The sequence below is a fragment of the Acomys russatus genome, chromosome 13, assembly GCF_903995435.1.
Source record: "Acomys russatus chromosome 13, mAcoRus1.1, whole genome shotgun sequence".
Lineage (NCBI taxonomy): Eukaryota > Metazoa > Chordata > Mammalia > Rodentia > Muridae > Acomys > Acomys russatus.
In genome coordinates this window covers 12240392-12255348 of record NC_067149.1, presented here as the reverse complement: position 1 = coordinate 12255348, position 14957 = coordinate 12240392, and the positions used below count along the sequence as shown (strand labels likewise).

Genomic DNA, 14957 nt, shown 5'->3' with positions numbered 1-14957 from the left:
TCACATGTGCACTGCTTGCATGCATGCACACCCAGACACTGATTTTAAAAAGCTATCACTGGGTATGGTGACACATGCCTTTGAGCGTATCACTCCAGAGGCAGAGATAGGTGGATCTCAGAGTTCGAGGCCAGCCTGGTCTACCAATTGAGTCTAGGACAGCCAAGGCTACATAGAGAAACCCTGTCTCAAAAATAACAAACCAAGGGGACTGGAGAGATGGCTCAGAGGTTAAAGGCATTGACTGCTCTTCCAGAGGTCCTGAGTTCAATTCCCAGCAACCACATGGTGGCTCACAACCATCTATAGTATGACCTGATGCTCCGAAAGCCAGGAGGTCTACTTGCAGGCAGAGCACTGTATATATAATAAATAAATACATCTAAAAACAAACAAACCAAACCCAGAAGCTATTCAGTAAGATGCGGAGGCTGGGCAGGAAGCCAGAAGCCGCACTGCAGGGGCTGGCAACTCCTGCAGCGATCTTCGATGCCTGCAGCAGGCATTGACCAAACTTTTATGAACTAGTCAGACTTCAGAGCAAAGGTAAAGCGATGGCCATTGGATTTGGGGGCTCGCTGGTGAACCAGCTTCTGGAAACACATGAATAAGGCAGGCCCTGGGGCTAGAGGTCAATCACCCTGTACCCTCTGCCCACCTCAGTGGAAGCACCAGACTCAGTAGTCCTGGTAATATAGAAAGGGTGTTCTAGCTTCTCAGCCTCTCTTACACCCAGAGCCCAGTGTGACTGTGTGTGCAAGGCTGGCAGAGACAGCACAGCTCCTGGCAAACCCGCCTCCTACCAGATGCAGAGGATGAGGCCTTCAAACCCAGGTCTAGGCATGCCACACTCCTCCTCTCCTCCCCAGGGGATGAGAAACTGAGGGTTCCTTGTCATTCTTGGAGAAGCAAGGGAGGGAAATAACTTTAAAATAACTTTATAGAACCAAAACTCTGGGGTCAGGTGTGGTGACACATACCTTTCATCCAAGCAGTAGGCAGGCAGATCTCTGTAAGTTCACGCTAGCCTGGTCTAAATAGTTCTAGGCCACCCAGGGCTGCACAGTAAGACCCTGTCTAAAAAAGAAAATAACAACCCAAAACTCTGGCCTTCACTCTGTATCCAGTAGTAGGACACACACACAACCACTATGAACAAAGGCTACTGTTTGATGACACGGCCTGCTGTGAGCAGTAGGTACCCATGGCCTTTAATTAACTCTAAATAGATAGCATATCTCCTATAATTATAATATAGAAATGTCTATGAACAAAAATAGATACATTTTTTTGGCAGGGGATTTTCCTGGAAGGTTGCGGTGAGCTTAGTGCACCCAGGTTTCAAGCATCAGCAGTCACGTAGCCCGGGCGTGGTCAGCACTTGGGGACAGAGGTAAATATCCGAAGGCCGTGCATCCCCTTGATCTCTTCTTTCAGTGCCTGAGAAAGAGACGTCACAGTCAGTTCTAGTGTCTTTATGTTGGCTACAGAGTATTTTATCTGGTTCTGACTGAAGGCTACTTTGCACATGTTTCAATTTTTCCTTCAAAATATTTTTTGTCTGACACTGGTGTCTGCAGGCCTGAGTTTGACGCTAGCTAGCTTCCTTGGCCACTTCCATTTTTGTTTGTTTTGATTTTGGTTTTTTGAGACAGGGTTTATCTGTGTAGCCTTGACTGTCCTGGACTCACTTTGTAGACCAGGCTGGCCTCGAACTCACAGCGATCTGCCTGCCTCTGCCTCCCAAGTGCTGGGATTAAAGGCGTGCGCCACCACGTCTGGCAGGGTGTCTCGCTAAACCTGGGGCTTACTGTTTGGGCCAGTCAACTAGCCAGCTTACTCCAGGGACTGTCTGCTTCTGCAGTCCAGGCGCTGAGGTTAAGGTGGGCTGTCACACACACATACACACCCAGCACTGACAAATGCTGCGTGGTCACACAAGTCTGTAACACCAGCAGCTAGTGTTATGTGGGTTCTGAGAATCTAAACTCAGGTCCTCACACTTGCCCACAAGCACTTTAGTCTCCAAGCCTCTCCCATTCCCTTTATACGTTTTTCTTTGTTTGAGGCAGGGTCTCACTATAGAGCCCTGGCTGGCCTGGAACTTCCTGTGTAGAGCAGGGTCCTCCAATCCACGGAGCTCCGTCCTCCTCGGCCTCCCGAGTGCTGGGATTAGAGGTGTGTGCACCATCACACCCTTTACAATTTTTTTTTCTCACTCAATAATACCTAACTTTGTTGTGGTGCTGCGCATGTACAGCCCAGCTACCAGGGTAAGGCAGAGTGGTAGCCTGAGCTCCTGAGTTCAAGTCCAGCCCAGCAATGAAGGAAGACCCTGAACCAAAACTTAATCAAAATGGAGGCCAAGGCTAAAGAGAGGGCTCAGCAGTCCAGAGCGCTTGTTACCACTGCTGAAGCCCTGGGTTCTGTAACTCCAGTCACAGAGGGCACCGGACTCCCTCCTCTCACCTCTGAGTACACCAGATGCACATGTGATGTCATGTAATAGGCGAACATTCATGCAGGCAAAATATTCATACACATAAAATTAAAATGAATAAATATTTAAAGGTAGAGAGTGATTGGGAAGGACACCTGATGTTGACCTCTGGCCTATAACACACACACACACACACACACACACACACACACACACACACACACACACACACAATACCTGGGTTATAGAGTTAGAACAGTCCAAAGTCAGCAAGCAAGTAAATAGGTCAGGCTATGGACCCAGATGTTCTGTGGTCCTGGCCACAGCTGGTTTTACTCATGTTTCTAACTGGCCCTGCCGTTGTGCTGGGACCCCAGGCCAACTCTGTATTGCCATGGAAGCCTCAATTCTGCAGACAAACAGAAACAATCCTGGAAAAAGCCTTCCCTCGGCTTGCTGCAGGCCAGGATGCCCCCTAGTGGCCACTTCCGTCTCTGCATCTGGACTACCGTGGGACACGCCATTGTAGCTAGCTTGGGAGCCCACAGACAGGTCCTGGATCTGGAAGCTTCGTAGCTTTGCAGTTCACTGTGCACAACTCCTTCCCAACACCTCCCCATGACCTCTGTGAAACCTTCCAAGGCTCCTCAATCCACAACAGTCAGTGTCACATGTTCCCTGCTACAGCCAGAGGAACGGCTGGCAGCTGAGCAAACTGGGGCTCCGGTTGGGGAACGGGCTGGGCTTAAAGCACCCTAAGTGTGAGAGTGGAAGCAGGCGGATCATCATGGGGCCACAGATAAGGCACTGTGTTCAACCCGCAGTGCTTAACAACAAATAGAGTTCAGGGTCATCTTCAGTTACATAGCAAGTTCAAGACCAGCCTGGGCTATGAGACGCTGCCTCAAAAAACAAAACAGAACAAAACAAAACAAAAAACAAAAACAAAGTACCAAGGGCAAGAAGGTGCAGCTTGAAAGCTAGTCATAGTGGTGTAAACTTTTAATCCCGGCACTAGAGAGGCAGAGGTAGATCTTTGTGAGTTCGAGGCCAGGCTGGGCTACATAGTGAGTTCCAGGACAGGCAGGGCTACACAGTGAGACACTGTCTTCAGAGAAAAACAAAAAAGTAACTTGAATAAGCATGGCTGATCACATGGTGTAATACTGGGGATTGGGGACACAGAGAAAAGCAAAGGACAATGATGAAATAACAGAGCCACAAAAAAAGAACTCAAGGCCAGCCAACAATGTCACTGTGAGGGCCAGCAAGATGGCTTGCCAGGTAAGAGCCCTTGCTAAGTAAGCCTGACAATTTGAACTTGATCCCAGAGCCTACGTAAAAAAGGCCAAATGTGGCCCACGTCTGTAATCCCGGCATTCTTACCTGGCCTGGAGTCCCATCTCCCTGCGCTCTAAGCTGCCAGGCCACAGGGCTAGAACATCTGGAGGGGCCAATGGTTACTGCCCCATCACAGCCTATCTCTCAAACCACCAGCCTGCCTGAGGGCTGTAGGTGCCACAGGCAAGATACAGGGCTGTGAGAGTGCCAAAGGGCTGACAGGGGTCAGGAGTGTACGTATCCAGGATACAAGTCAGAATCAGCAGCAGCAGCAGCTGGCAGAGGGAGATGGCGGGTAGGTGAGATGGCCCAATGGAAAGGTGCCTAACAAGCCTGGGGACCTGAGTTCAATCCCTAGGACCCACATGGTGGAAGGCGAGCTCTTCCTCAACCACATACGTGCTGCAACAGGTGCACCCCACCCCTAGTAATATAGAACACAAAACGTTTAAAAAGAAGGAGTCAGAAAGTAGAGGGGCTTTGGGGCCCAGTCAGGAGGATGGGAAGCAGCTTTTGAGTTGAGTGCAGAAGGGACCCTAGGGACCGCAGAGGGAAGGGACCCTCCAAGGACAGTAAAGGATACGTGAATTAAGGTAAAGGGGTTTATGGTCAGAGCTGTGCTTTTCAAAAACTAAACCACCTGACAGTGCACAAGATCTCTGAGGGTGACGCCAAACACAGCTGTCCAAAGGGGTGACTTCAGAGACAAAGACCCAGACTCAAAGCTGGTACAGGTTCCCATTGAGGGACACACATGCACGGAAATCCACAGAAATGTCATTTACCACTGTTTATGCTTGGAGTGTGTGACAGGAGACACCACTGAGTGGGCCAGGCATGGTGGCGCGTGTCTGTAACCTTGCTCAGGAGGCAGCAACTAGAGATCCTGAGTCCAAACAAGTCCGTTATCAGATGGACACTCTGCCTTAAAAATCCCTAGCCAGGGTTGAGGCCACACCTCAGTTGGTACAGCACTTGCCTACTGTGCGGGAAGCCCTGGGTTCTACCCTCAGCACCTCATAAACTGGGCATGGTGGCCACAGTGAGAAACCCAGCATTTTGGAGGTAGAGGCAGAAGGGTCAGAAGTTCGAAGTTACCCTCAACTAATAAGTTTGAGACCAGTATGGACTGCATGAGATCTAGTCTTAAAGAAATACCCAAATTAGTCTGGGGTGCAGTTCAGTAGCTAGAGCTCTCCTAGAGTGTGCACAAGCCCTAGGTTTGAACCCAGCATTTCATAAACACACACACAGACACTACCAGCACTTGGACGGCAGAGGCAGGATAGTCAGAAGTGCAAAGCCACCCTTGCCTACATAATGAGTTTGGGGCCGGCCTGGGCTACATGAGACCATCTCTTTAAAATCACAACAACAAAATCCAAACCAAAGACGCAGTCAACATTGTTAGTATTATAAAAGGAGTTGAAAGGTAGCTATTAGGTGGCCTGCTGTCAATTTTAAGTGAATTCACATTTGTTCAATATCTCAACCTAGCGAGTCTCTGCTTTTGTGTTTCTAGGATCTCAACTGCTGTCCTCTGACTGTATACTAGTGGCTGCCTTGCTTTCTCCTGGACTGGCAGTGATTGCTAGCATGCCCACTGCTGTGCCCTCAGACGCTGAAGACCAGGGGGAAAAGGATCATCAGGAGCCACTGACCTGATTAACCATCTGGTGCTGCTGGACAGTCCTCTTCTCTTTAAATTCTTCCGACTCGATCTGAATTTCATACATTGCCCCACAGCCTCCTAAAACAGAGTCGCGACATCTCAGTCACCAGATGGCACGGCAGCCTCCGGGTACCAGAGAGTGGCAAGAATGGAACATGCCGACAGCATTCTGCGAACGAGTGTAGTTTAAAGACCACAATTTCCGGTCTGACCTGGCAGGCAGCCTTGACCCAAATGGACTCGTCTTTTTGCAAGGCCTCTCAGCTACCCACACCTGTCAAGGGTGGACAGGAAAGAGGACGCACAAGGCCCGGAGAGCATAGGGAGGGAGAACATTCTCTCCTAGTAAGCCCCAGGAGGGAGCTGGTGGGAGGAGCGATTTCAGTGTCCTGGTGGACCACCTTCCCCAGGACCTGTTAAAAGTACAAACATCCGGGGGCTGGAGAGATGGCTCAGAGGTTAAGAGCACCGCCTGCTCTTCCAGAGATCCTGAGTTCAATTCCCGGCAACCACATGGTGGCTCACAACCATCTATAATGTAATCTGATGCCCTCTTCTGGCCTGCAGGTGTACATGCAGACAAAACATTGTATACATAATAATAAATAAATAAATATTAAAAAAAAAAAAAAAGTACAAACATCCTAGGGTTCCATCCAGACGTAGTGTATGTGGTCCCATCTTCCATCTGGGACTGTCACCTGACAGCTCTGTTATCACTGAGAAGACAAACCTCTGGGCTCGCCTATGCCGGAGCTTCTAGATGAAGGGACTCCCCCCCTTAGCAGGACAAGACACTGAGCAGAGCCCCAGCATCCGACTCTCTCTGCTTCCTGGCTGTGGACACCACATAGCTGGCAGCCTCAAATTCTCCAGTCATGCTTTCCTGGCACAACAGGACGCCCTCAGTGCCCTCACCTGCCATACAATCACATAGACTCCTTTTTTTTTGTTTTGTTTTCTAAGGCAGAGTCTCACCTCACCACACCTCCAGCTCTCCACATACTCAAGGATGGCCTTGAACTGCACCTCCTAATGCTGGGGTTACAGGCCAGCACCAGCACACTGTTTTACATGTGTCTGGGAATCAAACCCAGGCCTTTGTACATGCCATGCAAGCACTCTACCAGCTGAGCTGCAGGCCCAGCCCACCCTAAGTAAAAGCAGTGAAGTGTAGGGCTGCCTCTTATCTACTTGCTTGCACCTGCGTTCCTCTCTGGGCGTGCTCGCTTCTATGGCAGAAGCTATGCCACCCCCTCCCCCCCCCCCCCCCCCCCCCCCCCCCCCCCAGCATGGTGCTGACAGTCAGCTAGCGATTCAGAGGTTCAGAGGCGCAACAGTGGCCTGAGGAGACCCTGGCTCAGAGAGTCTGCCCTGGGTCCTGATGCTGTCCCTTGTCCTCCCCATCTCCCTTGGCTGCGTTGGGCTTGACTCTTGAATAAAATAGGGTAGCTGACAAAACCTACCTTGGGTCCATTCTAGCTCTACCACCGTAGGGTTTCAGAAGTACCGGGGTGAGCAGACTAGAAGGTTCATCTCAAAAGTGAGAGAGCATGGCCTGAGCTCTTGGCACCTCTACAGAGGTCTGGTAAGCCATAAATATTTATTTAGTATTATGTATACAATGCTCTGCCTGCATGTGCACCTGCAGGCCAGAAGAGGGCACCAGATCACATTATAGATGGTTGTGAGCCACCATGTGGTTGCTGGGAATTGAACTCAGGACCTCTGGAAGAGCAGCCAGGGCTCTTAACCGCTGAGCCATCTCTCCAGGCCCCCTCTGGTGTTCCTAAGGGCCCCATCTCCATCTGGTCCAAACACAACACCTACAGAGAAGTCACTGTGGCAAGTGGCCTCTTCCCAGTCTCTTCACTTCAGCCTCTCCCCGGGCAAACTCGAAAAATCTCAGCAAAGCCCCCATGGGGGGGAGGTAGGGGGGGAGAAAGCCTCACCTGAGATGTCTGTGACCTTGATAGCTGTGGCTCGAGGAAACTTCTCTTTGAGCACCTGGGTCACTTTGAGCTCCCCCTCAGTCTGGGAGGCAAACAGCCGATGTACGCAGTGCAGCAGAGGGAGCTGTGACAACAAAGAGGAAGTCTGTGGAACTGTGAGATGACGTGGTGGTGGAGTGGGGGCAGGCAAAATACTGGGGTTGTTGGTGAGAGCTGGGGCTGAAGGTCACAGTCACCTAAAGGCCCAGGGCAGGGTGCTATCCTAGACTTTCAGGGATATGCCCTGGGTCTCTATGGTCTGTTTATGTGTGTGCAACAGCCTGTGCGCAGATGTCCACTGTGGCCGGGGGAGGGGGGATATGGTCAGAAGATAAGCACAGCTGGCGTTCTCGGGAGCAACACCTTGTCTTTTCAGACAGGGTCTCTCACTGGCTCAGAGCTCATCAAGTAGGTAGGCTGGTAGGCTGGCAGCCCAGCCGCAGGAAGCCACCCGTGTCACCCTCCCAGCACTAGGGTTGCAAGTATGGGGCCTCCACGTGTGGCTTTTGTTTTTCAATTTTTATTCTTAATCATGCGTATGTGTGTCTAAGTACGAGTTTGTGCACACGAGTGCAGAGTGCCTTCAGGCTAGATGAGGGAGAGTATCAGAATTCTGGAGCTGGGGTTAAAGGCAGTTGTGAGTTGACTGACCTGGATGCTAGAAAGTGAACTGGGGTCCTCTGCAAAAGCAGTGAGCACCCTTAACCACCATCTCACAGGGATCCTGCGGGGCAGGGTTTGAGCTCATCCTTGTGAACACTTTACCAGCTGAGCCATCTCCCCAGCTCTCTCACTAGCCAGCAGCATCCCAGTCCTGACCCAAAGGCAGGAGGCCCTTTGAAGCAATGAGTGAGCAGATGGGAGACGTGGCCGCTGGACATAGGCCGGGAAGCCTAAGAGACGGCCAAGCCTGGCGTTCCACGGTCTGTGTGCTGCACGTAGGAACAAAACCATGAGGCTGTGAGTTTGATACAACTGCAAGGTCTGGAGGTGAGCCTGCTCCGGGACAGAAACATTGGTGGGACAAACCAACGACGGCAGGCAGAAGGTAGAATCACTAAGAGCTAAAGATGAGTCTGTAAAGGGGGAGAAAGACCAGGCACTTTATTCCAGGAGTCGGGAGGAATGTCACAAACTGTAGGCCAGCCAGGGTGAGACCCTTGTCTCCAAAACCAACAGGGGGGTAGGAGGATTAAGAGAGCGGGCCCTATGCTGGCCTCCCACTCCAGGCTGCTTCAGGCTATGGAGGCTCAAGGTCAGAGGCCTGGACAGTGTGCAATTTCAGGGTGCGGGTTCGTCCGGAGTGCCCAGCACCGCTACGTAGGGCAGAGTTTCTTTCCCAGAGTCGCTATAGTGTGACTGCTTATGGGACTGGCGCCCGATCCACCTGAGCCCGAACCCCCAGCACACCCGGTGCGATGCAGAGGGCAGGAAAGAATGAATGAGAGCAAGGCCCGCCTTGTCCCCAGCCTGACAACAGCCACTCGAGTTCCCCCGCAGCTCCGCCCGAGCCCCCACCGGCTCACCCCGCGGCTCCCGCGGAGCAGAGGTGCAGCGGCCGCCGGGCCCCACGCCGCCATGCCGGGCGACGCAGCCCGCAGCCCGAGGTCAGGGTGCAAGTCGGAAAGACTGCCCGCATGGCGTCCAGGGTCGCTGCCCTGGGCGAGCCCGCCCCCTGCCGTCCGGAGGCCGCGACGACCTCGCGATCACCACCCGGAACCAGCCTTAACTGCAAGCGTGGGCACGCCCTCCGTCCCGCAAGGCCAGCTGCCATCGCAGAGTTCCCCACCCCGCCCCCAGGTCGCCCTCCTCGGCAGTGCACGGGACAGGTCTCCTTCATGCCGACTTCCCAGCCAGTGCTCTGGGAAACTGGCTTCGTTCCGGAGAAGGATTTCCTGTTAAAGTCGCAAGCAACGGAGGTCTTCTCTGGTGTGTTCTTGAAAGAGCACTCTGGCTCCTGTGAGGAAGCGGGGTGGGGGGTGGGGAACGGGACTTTGTGAAGGGGCTGAAACTGGGGAGGGCAGGCTGCTGCAGTGGCCACGTGAGCCACATACAGTGGCAGGAGGGGTGGGGGATGAGGTATAGCTGAGATGTTAAATGAATGATGGGAGGTGGAAAATTGTTTGGGATTTCCCTGAGTTCCAGGGGACACAGGCCAGCAGGGGACACGGGCCAGCAGAGGCCTAGGCTGAAACCTGTATGTAATTCCTGGACTCCTTTTGTGTTCAAAACTAATGTGAGTTCCAGGCCGGCTTGGGCTGAGACACTGTCTCAAAACTAAATGGGGTGGGAGTGTGGTGGTTTACACTTTTTTGTTTTGTTTCGAGACAGGGTTTCTCTGTGTAGCTTTGACTGTCCTGGACTCGCTTTGTAGACAAGGCTGGCCTTGAACGCACAGCGTTTCATCTGCCTTAATCCCAACACTTAAGAGACAACGGCAGGCATACCTCTGTGAGTTTGAGGCCAGCCAGGGCTATGAAGTGAGGCCCTGTCTCAAAACAAAGCAAACCACCACCACCAGATGAGGTAGGATTAGGACTGTAAGGAGGTATGAGCAACCACCAATGAAACAGCGTGGTTCACTGTCAGAGACCACAAGCCCAAGTTCCATTGAGCCCTTTGCTTCTCCGGTGGTAGCTGTTTGCAGCCTGCCGACTTCCCCGCCTTTCCTGACTGCACTTGTGCCTGTGCAGTCAGTACCTCCCGTGTGGACCTGGATTTGTTCGTTAAAGTGATCAGCTACAAGCGGGCTCACTTACAGACCCGGGCACCTTTAATCCTGGCTGGCACTCAGGAGGCAGAGGCAGAGGGATCTCTGTGAGTTTAAGGCCTAATTGGCCTACACAGCGAGTTACAGGACAGACAGGACTACATAGAGAGACCCTTTCTCAAAACTAAACAAAATGTTAATAATTCATTCCAATGCTGAGTGACTCCTGGGTTCCAGCCCTCATCTCCAGATTGCTTGATAAGCAGATTTTTCTGCTTGATTCCTTAAAATTTACAGTGACTGTAATTAGGAATAATTTATTAACTTTTAAGTTTCTTGATTTATGCCAAAATACAGTTAAAACTATCTAAACTGTTTCCTAGCTGTATAGCAGCCCCTCTTTGCTATTTAAACTTCCTGTTCAATGAGCAGAGACTGGTAACTAGATGGTAGATAGTTCTGGTCACATGACTGAGACTGGTTTTGGATTTGGTTCAACTAAAGAAATTACCATTTTCCAATGTGTTGCTAAGCTTGTAGAAAGCCCGAAACAGAAGGCAACCAGCTTTGTGACCAGTTAGTTAAGAGATGCTTTGGTAATGAATCAGACACAGAAGCAAGCTGAGGCGGCAGATACGTGACCCTCCCTGAGCTATACTGGATGCCAGCCCTGCTGGAAATGAGCACTGAATTCAGTGCAGACACGTTTGTCACGTGAAGCTAAGTGTTCTGGGTTAAGGTCACAGTTTTATCTGTAGACTTCTCCACCGTTTACATTGGTGCTTTTTCTTGTCAATCCTCCAGAGAACCACCACCCACTTAACTGTCACTGAGAACTATTGGCTCTCCACTGTGCACCCCTTACCTTCAGTTTCCAGGAGGCTGTCCAAACCATTTGAGAGAAAAATGTTCACTCTCAAATCCTTCAGACTCATCACCCACAGGAAATAACCTTTTTATATGACTTACCTTACCTACCCATCCAGCTGGATTCTTAAAGTGCAAGCAAGATACAGCACCAGAATTGTGCCAGGCATTTGGTTACACAATTCTTTCTTTTTGTTGTTTTTTGTTTGTTTCTCTGTGTAGCCTTAGCTGTCCTCGACTCACTTTGCCAGGACTGCCTCTGCCTCCCTCAGTGCTAGGATTACAGGCATTCATCACCTGCCCAGGCCACAACTGTCTTTTAAAGTTTTTTGGTTTTTTTTTTTGTCTTTTTTTTGAGACTTAAATCTCCTCCAACCAAGCCACATTAGTACTACTTGCAACTTGAGGCTTCTTAAAATGTTTTAATTTTATGTGCCTGAGTGTTTTGCCTGTGTGTGTGTCTACATAACATGCATATGCAGTGTCCACCGACAGCAAAGTGTCAGATCCCCTGGAACTAGTTACAGATGGTTGTGGGCCTCCATGTGGGTGCTGGGAGTGGAGCCCTGCTCTTAACCACTGGCCGTCTCTCCAGCCCCTTCATTTTTAAAACTGCCTTTGGGCCCAAGAAATGGCCAATCCTTTCCGCTCGGAACTTGAGGTTGTTTTGTTTTTGTTTTGAGACAGGGTTTCTTCTGTGTGTAGCTCTGGCTGCCCTGAATCACTCTGTAAACCAGGCCGGCTTCGAACTCACAGAAATCCACCTGCCTCTGCCACCAGAGTGCTAGGATTAAAGGGGTGTACCACCACCACCTGGCATGAACTTGAGGCTCTTACCCCTTTATTTACTTTGGGCCATAATCACTCCATCTTGTTTACTGTTGAGACAGGGTTTCCTATAGCCCAAGCTGGCCTCAAGTTCATTACATAGCTGAAGATGACCTTGGATTTCTGACCCTCTTGTTCTGGGTTAGAAGCCTGTTTGCCACCTCACCACAGGGACTCCTCAGGGTTTCTTGAGATGCAGTTTTACCTCACTGAGATGACTTTTAATTGCAGTCACTCTATAGAGCCCCCTAGCACCCCAAGAGTCAGAGTCCTTAAAATTTCAACCCCACACAGCTGTGTACCAGTTTACTGACCTTGTCTGACATTGGACAACAGTCTGAAAATCTCCTGGCTTGCAGCTCCTGCCTCCCCAGACTGCTGAGAGCACTGAACATTCCTTTGGAATAAGGTCCTGCAATGTCTTCCCAGCATCTTGAAAGCCAAAACAGAGCAGTATGACCCCTATAAGACCTGTCAATCAAGGAGCATCTAGGTTGCTTTTGATCAAGACACGGAAGAGAACGAGGATACTGGAAGCCTTGACATTCTGGACAGGTTAAAGGCTTATAGTTTCTGGCTATGGTACTTTAAAGCCCAACTCTGGCCTTCCCGACTCTTGTGTAAGTTACTTCTACCCTTCTAAAGCTTCAAACAGCTCCCAAAGACTAGGCCATTAGTGATCACACATTTTGGTGATCACTTAAAAAAAAATTTAAGGTTATTCATAATTTTAAATTATTACATTTAATTAATTACGTGGGGACATGTACATGCCACGGCGTACATGTGTAGGTAAGAGACCAGTTTTTGGTAGTTGGTTCTCTCCATCCACCATGGGGGTTCCAGAGATGAAACTCAAAGCTGTCAGGCTTGGCAGCAAACACCTTGACCTGCTGAGCCATCTTGTGGGCCTTTGTGATTACTTTTGGGCCTATTGAAACAAAACAAAAAACAAAATCGAGATAGGCAGTAAGTCTCAGCTGGCCTTCAGTATACACTGGAATCCCAAAGAAGTAGGCTCTAGTGCCCGTGAAGGAAGAGATTTGCCATCAAGAACAAGCAAAGAACACGCTTTGACCATGTCAATAAATGTATGCTGCTGACTGATGGCTTGCCTTATCTTATACAATGAGTTATTAAGCACATTTGATCACTCTGCAAGTTTCCATCTCTACTCAAAAAGTCCAAAACCACTAGCACTGTTCTTCAAACAGACCTAAAATGTACCTGTGGTTTTTTTTTTTTTTTTGGTTGGCTACTTGACTATATCTGGAATTAATTTAAAACCCAATGGACTGGTCACACCTGTGAGGAGTGTTTATTTCATTAAGTCATTTGAAGTGGAAAGACCCATGTTAAATCTGATCTTCTGAGGCGAGAAGACAAGACACACCTTTAACCTAGATCTTCTAGATTATCTGAGCCACACTTGCTGCTAGTAGCCTCTATAAAGGACACAAAGAGGAACCGTGTTTTTTGCTTGCTCTCGGTGGCAAATCCCTTCCTTCACTGGCACTAGAGCCTACTGCTTTGGGATTCCAGTGTATACTGAAGACCAGCTGAGACTTACTGCCTCGTGGGTTGAAAACTACTGCATTCTCAGACTTTCTGTTAGGAGACAGCCATTGCTGGACTAGCTGGATGACAGCCTATAAGCCATTCTAGTAATTTGACATACAGTCATTCTATTAGTTCTGTTCCTCTAGAGTAGTGGTTCTCAACCTACCTGATGCTGTAACCCTTTAATACTGTCCTCATGTGGTAACCACTGACCATAAAATTTCATTGCTACTTCATAACTGTAACTTTTGCTGCTCTTATGAATCATAATGTACCTGTCTGTGTATTCCAATGGTTTTAGGTGACTCCTGTGAAAGGGTTGTTTGACCCCTCCCCCCAAAGAGGTTGAGACCCCACAGGTTGAGAACTGCTGCTCTAAAGAACCCTGATTAACACACCGAGCTTGTTAGTAATTATCCTACATTAATGACAAGTGGCTGTTTGGGCTGGGGAATGTTAGGAAATTAGTGAATCGAGCCTCCGTCCTGTTTCTCAGAATGTGTACATAAGATGTCCTATGAGCATGCCCGGATTGAGACTGCTCATTTCTGTCCGGGGGTGGATCTGCAGGCCTGGTATTATGTTTGGTTTCATTTAGGAACTTCTATCTTTTAAAAAAAGTATTTATTTTTACTTTATGTACACTAGTGTTCTGCCTGCTTTTATGTGTGTGTGAGGGTGTGAGATCCTCCGGAACTGGACAGACAACTGTGATATAAAATGAAAGTGAAAGAAAGGAGATACTAAATGGCATGCAAGGAAAGCCATCCAAATTTAAACTGTATTCAAATTTGCAACACCTAAAAGATCTTATTTCCACACTTAAATAAAAGCATGCTAACACACTTCAAAGACATTTTTGCTTTCAATATAGTTTATTTTTATGAAGTTACAAAAGTAGATACAAAATACCTTTTTAAAAAGTACAGTTAACGACTTAGAAAAATAGATAAAGCCCTAAAGGTTTAAAAATACAACATAAATTTTTCATGTGAGGAATATTTTAAGTTATTTTAGGTGGTAACCAAGACTACCTTATGCAAACTATTTTTGATGCAGAGCAACACAGAATGCTGTTCTATAACCAGCCCATAGAACACTGGCCATCCAGAACAGCTTTACAGAATACTTGTTTGATACAATCTGATGAGAAAACCCGTGTGAATTTCAATGCAGTTGCTTCAGTAAAATTACTACTACCACGTGTGCTCCGGAGCCTGTCACAGCCCAGCCTCAAAACTGAATGTAAAACCAGGAAGACCAAAAGACTACTGTTTCCTTCTTTGCCTGAACTCTTACTGACCTCAGTGGGGAATGACATGACAGCAGCTCATGTCCAGGGTGGCACTGTTCAAGTCACAGCCCCATACTGACAGGGGATGGCTCCTGTAGAGAGTAGAGGAGCTCTGGCACCATGACTGGAAACATACTTGTAGGGCCTACACTCTTCAGGCCTGATTTGTTTATGCTTCTGAGGTAATGACATCATGGCTGAGAAGCTCTACTCCTAGTGTGCTCTTGGGGCTCAGAGAGAAGCCAAGAATACAA

General features: G+C 49.1%; 1 protein-coding gene across 1 annotated transcript; it reads right to left on the bottom strand.

The window, feature by feature from the left end:
* Positions 1 to 1165: 1165 nt before the first annotated feature.
* Bola3 (bolA family member 3) lies at positions 1166 to 9087 on the bottom strand. Its single transcript, XM_051154797.1, has 4 exons — positions 8971 to 9087; positions 7406 to 7529; positions 5443 to 5531; positions 1166 to 1440 (listed from the first exon to the last, which is right to left on the bottom strand). The coding sequence occupies exons 1-4, from the start codon at positions 9022 to 9024 to the stop codon at positions 1375 to 1377; spliced, it is 333 nt and encodes a 110-aa protein (XP_051010754.1). The 5' UTR covers positions 9025 to 9087; the 3' UTR covers positions 1166 to 1374.
* Between the last annotated feature and the right edge of the window lie 5870 nt (positions 9088 to 14957).

Coding starts and splice junctions, on each gene's coding strand:
- Bola3 (XM_051154797.1), bottom strand. CDS start 9,024: ATGGCGGCGTGGGGCCCGGCGGCCGCTGCACCTCTGCTCCGCGGGAGC. Junction 7,530..8,970: donor TGCTCCGCGGGAGCCGCGGG/GTGAGCCGGTGG, acceptor TTGTTGTCACAG/CTCCCTCTGCTGCACTGCGT. Junction 5,532..7,405: donor CAAGGTCACAGACATCTCAG/GTGAGGCTTTCT, acceptor ACTCTGTTTTAG/GAGGCTGTGGGGCAATGTAT.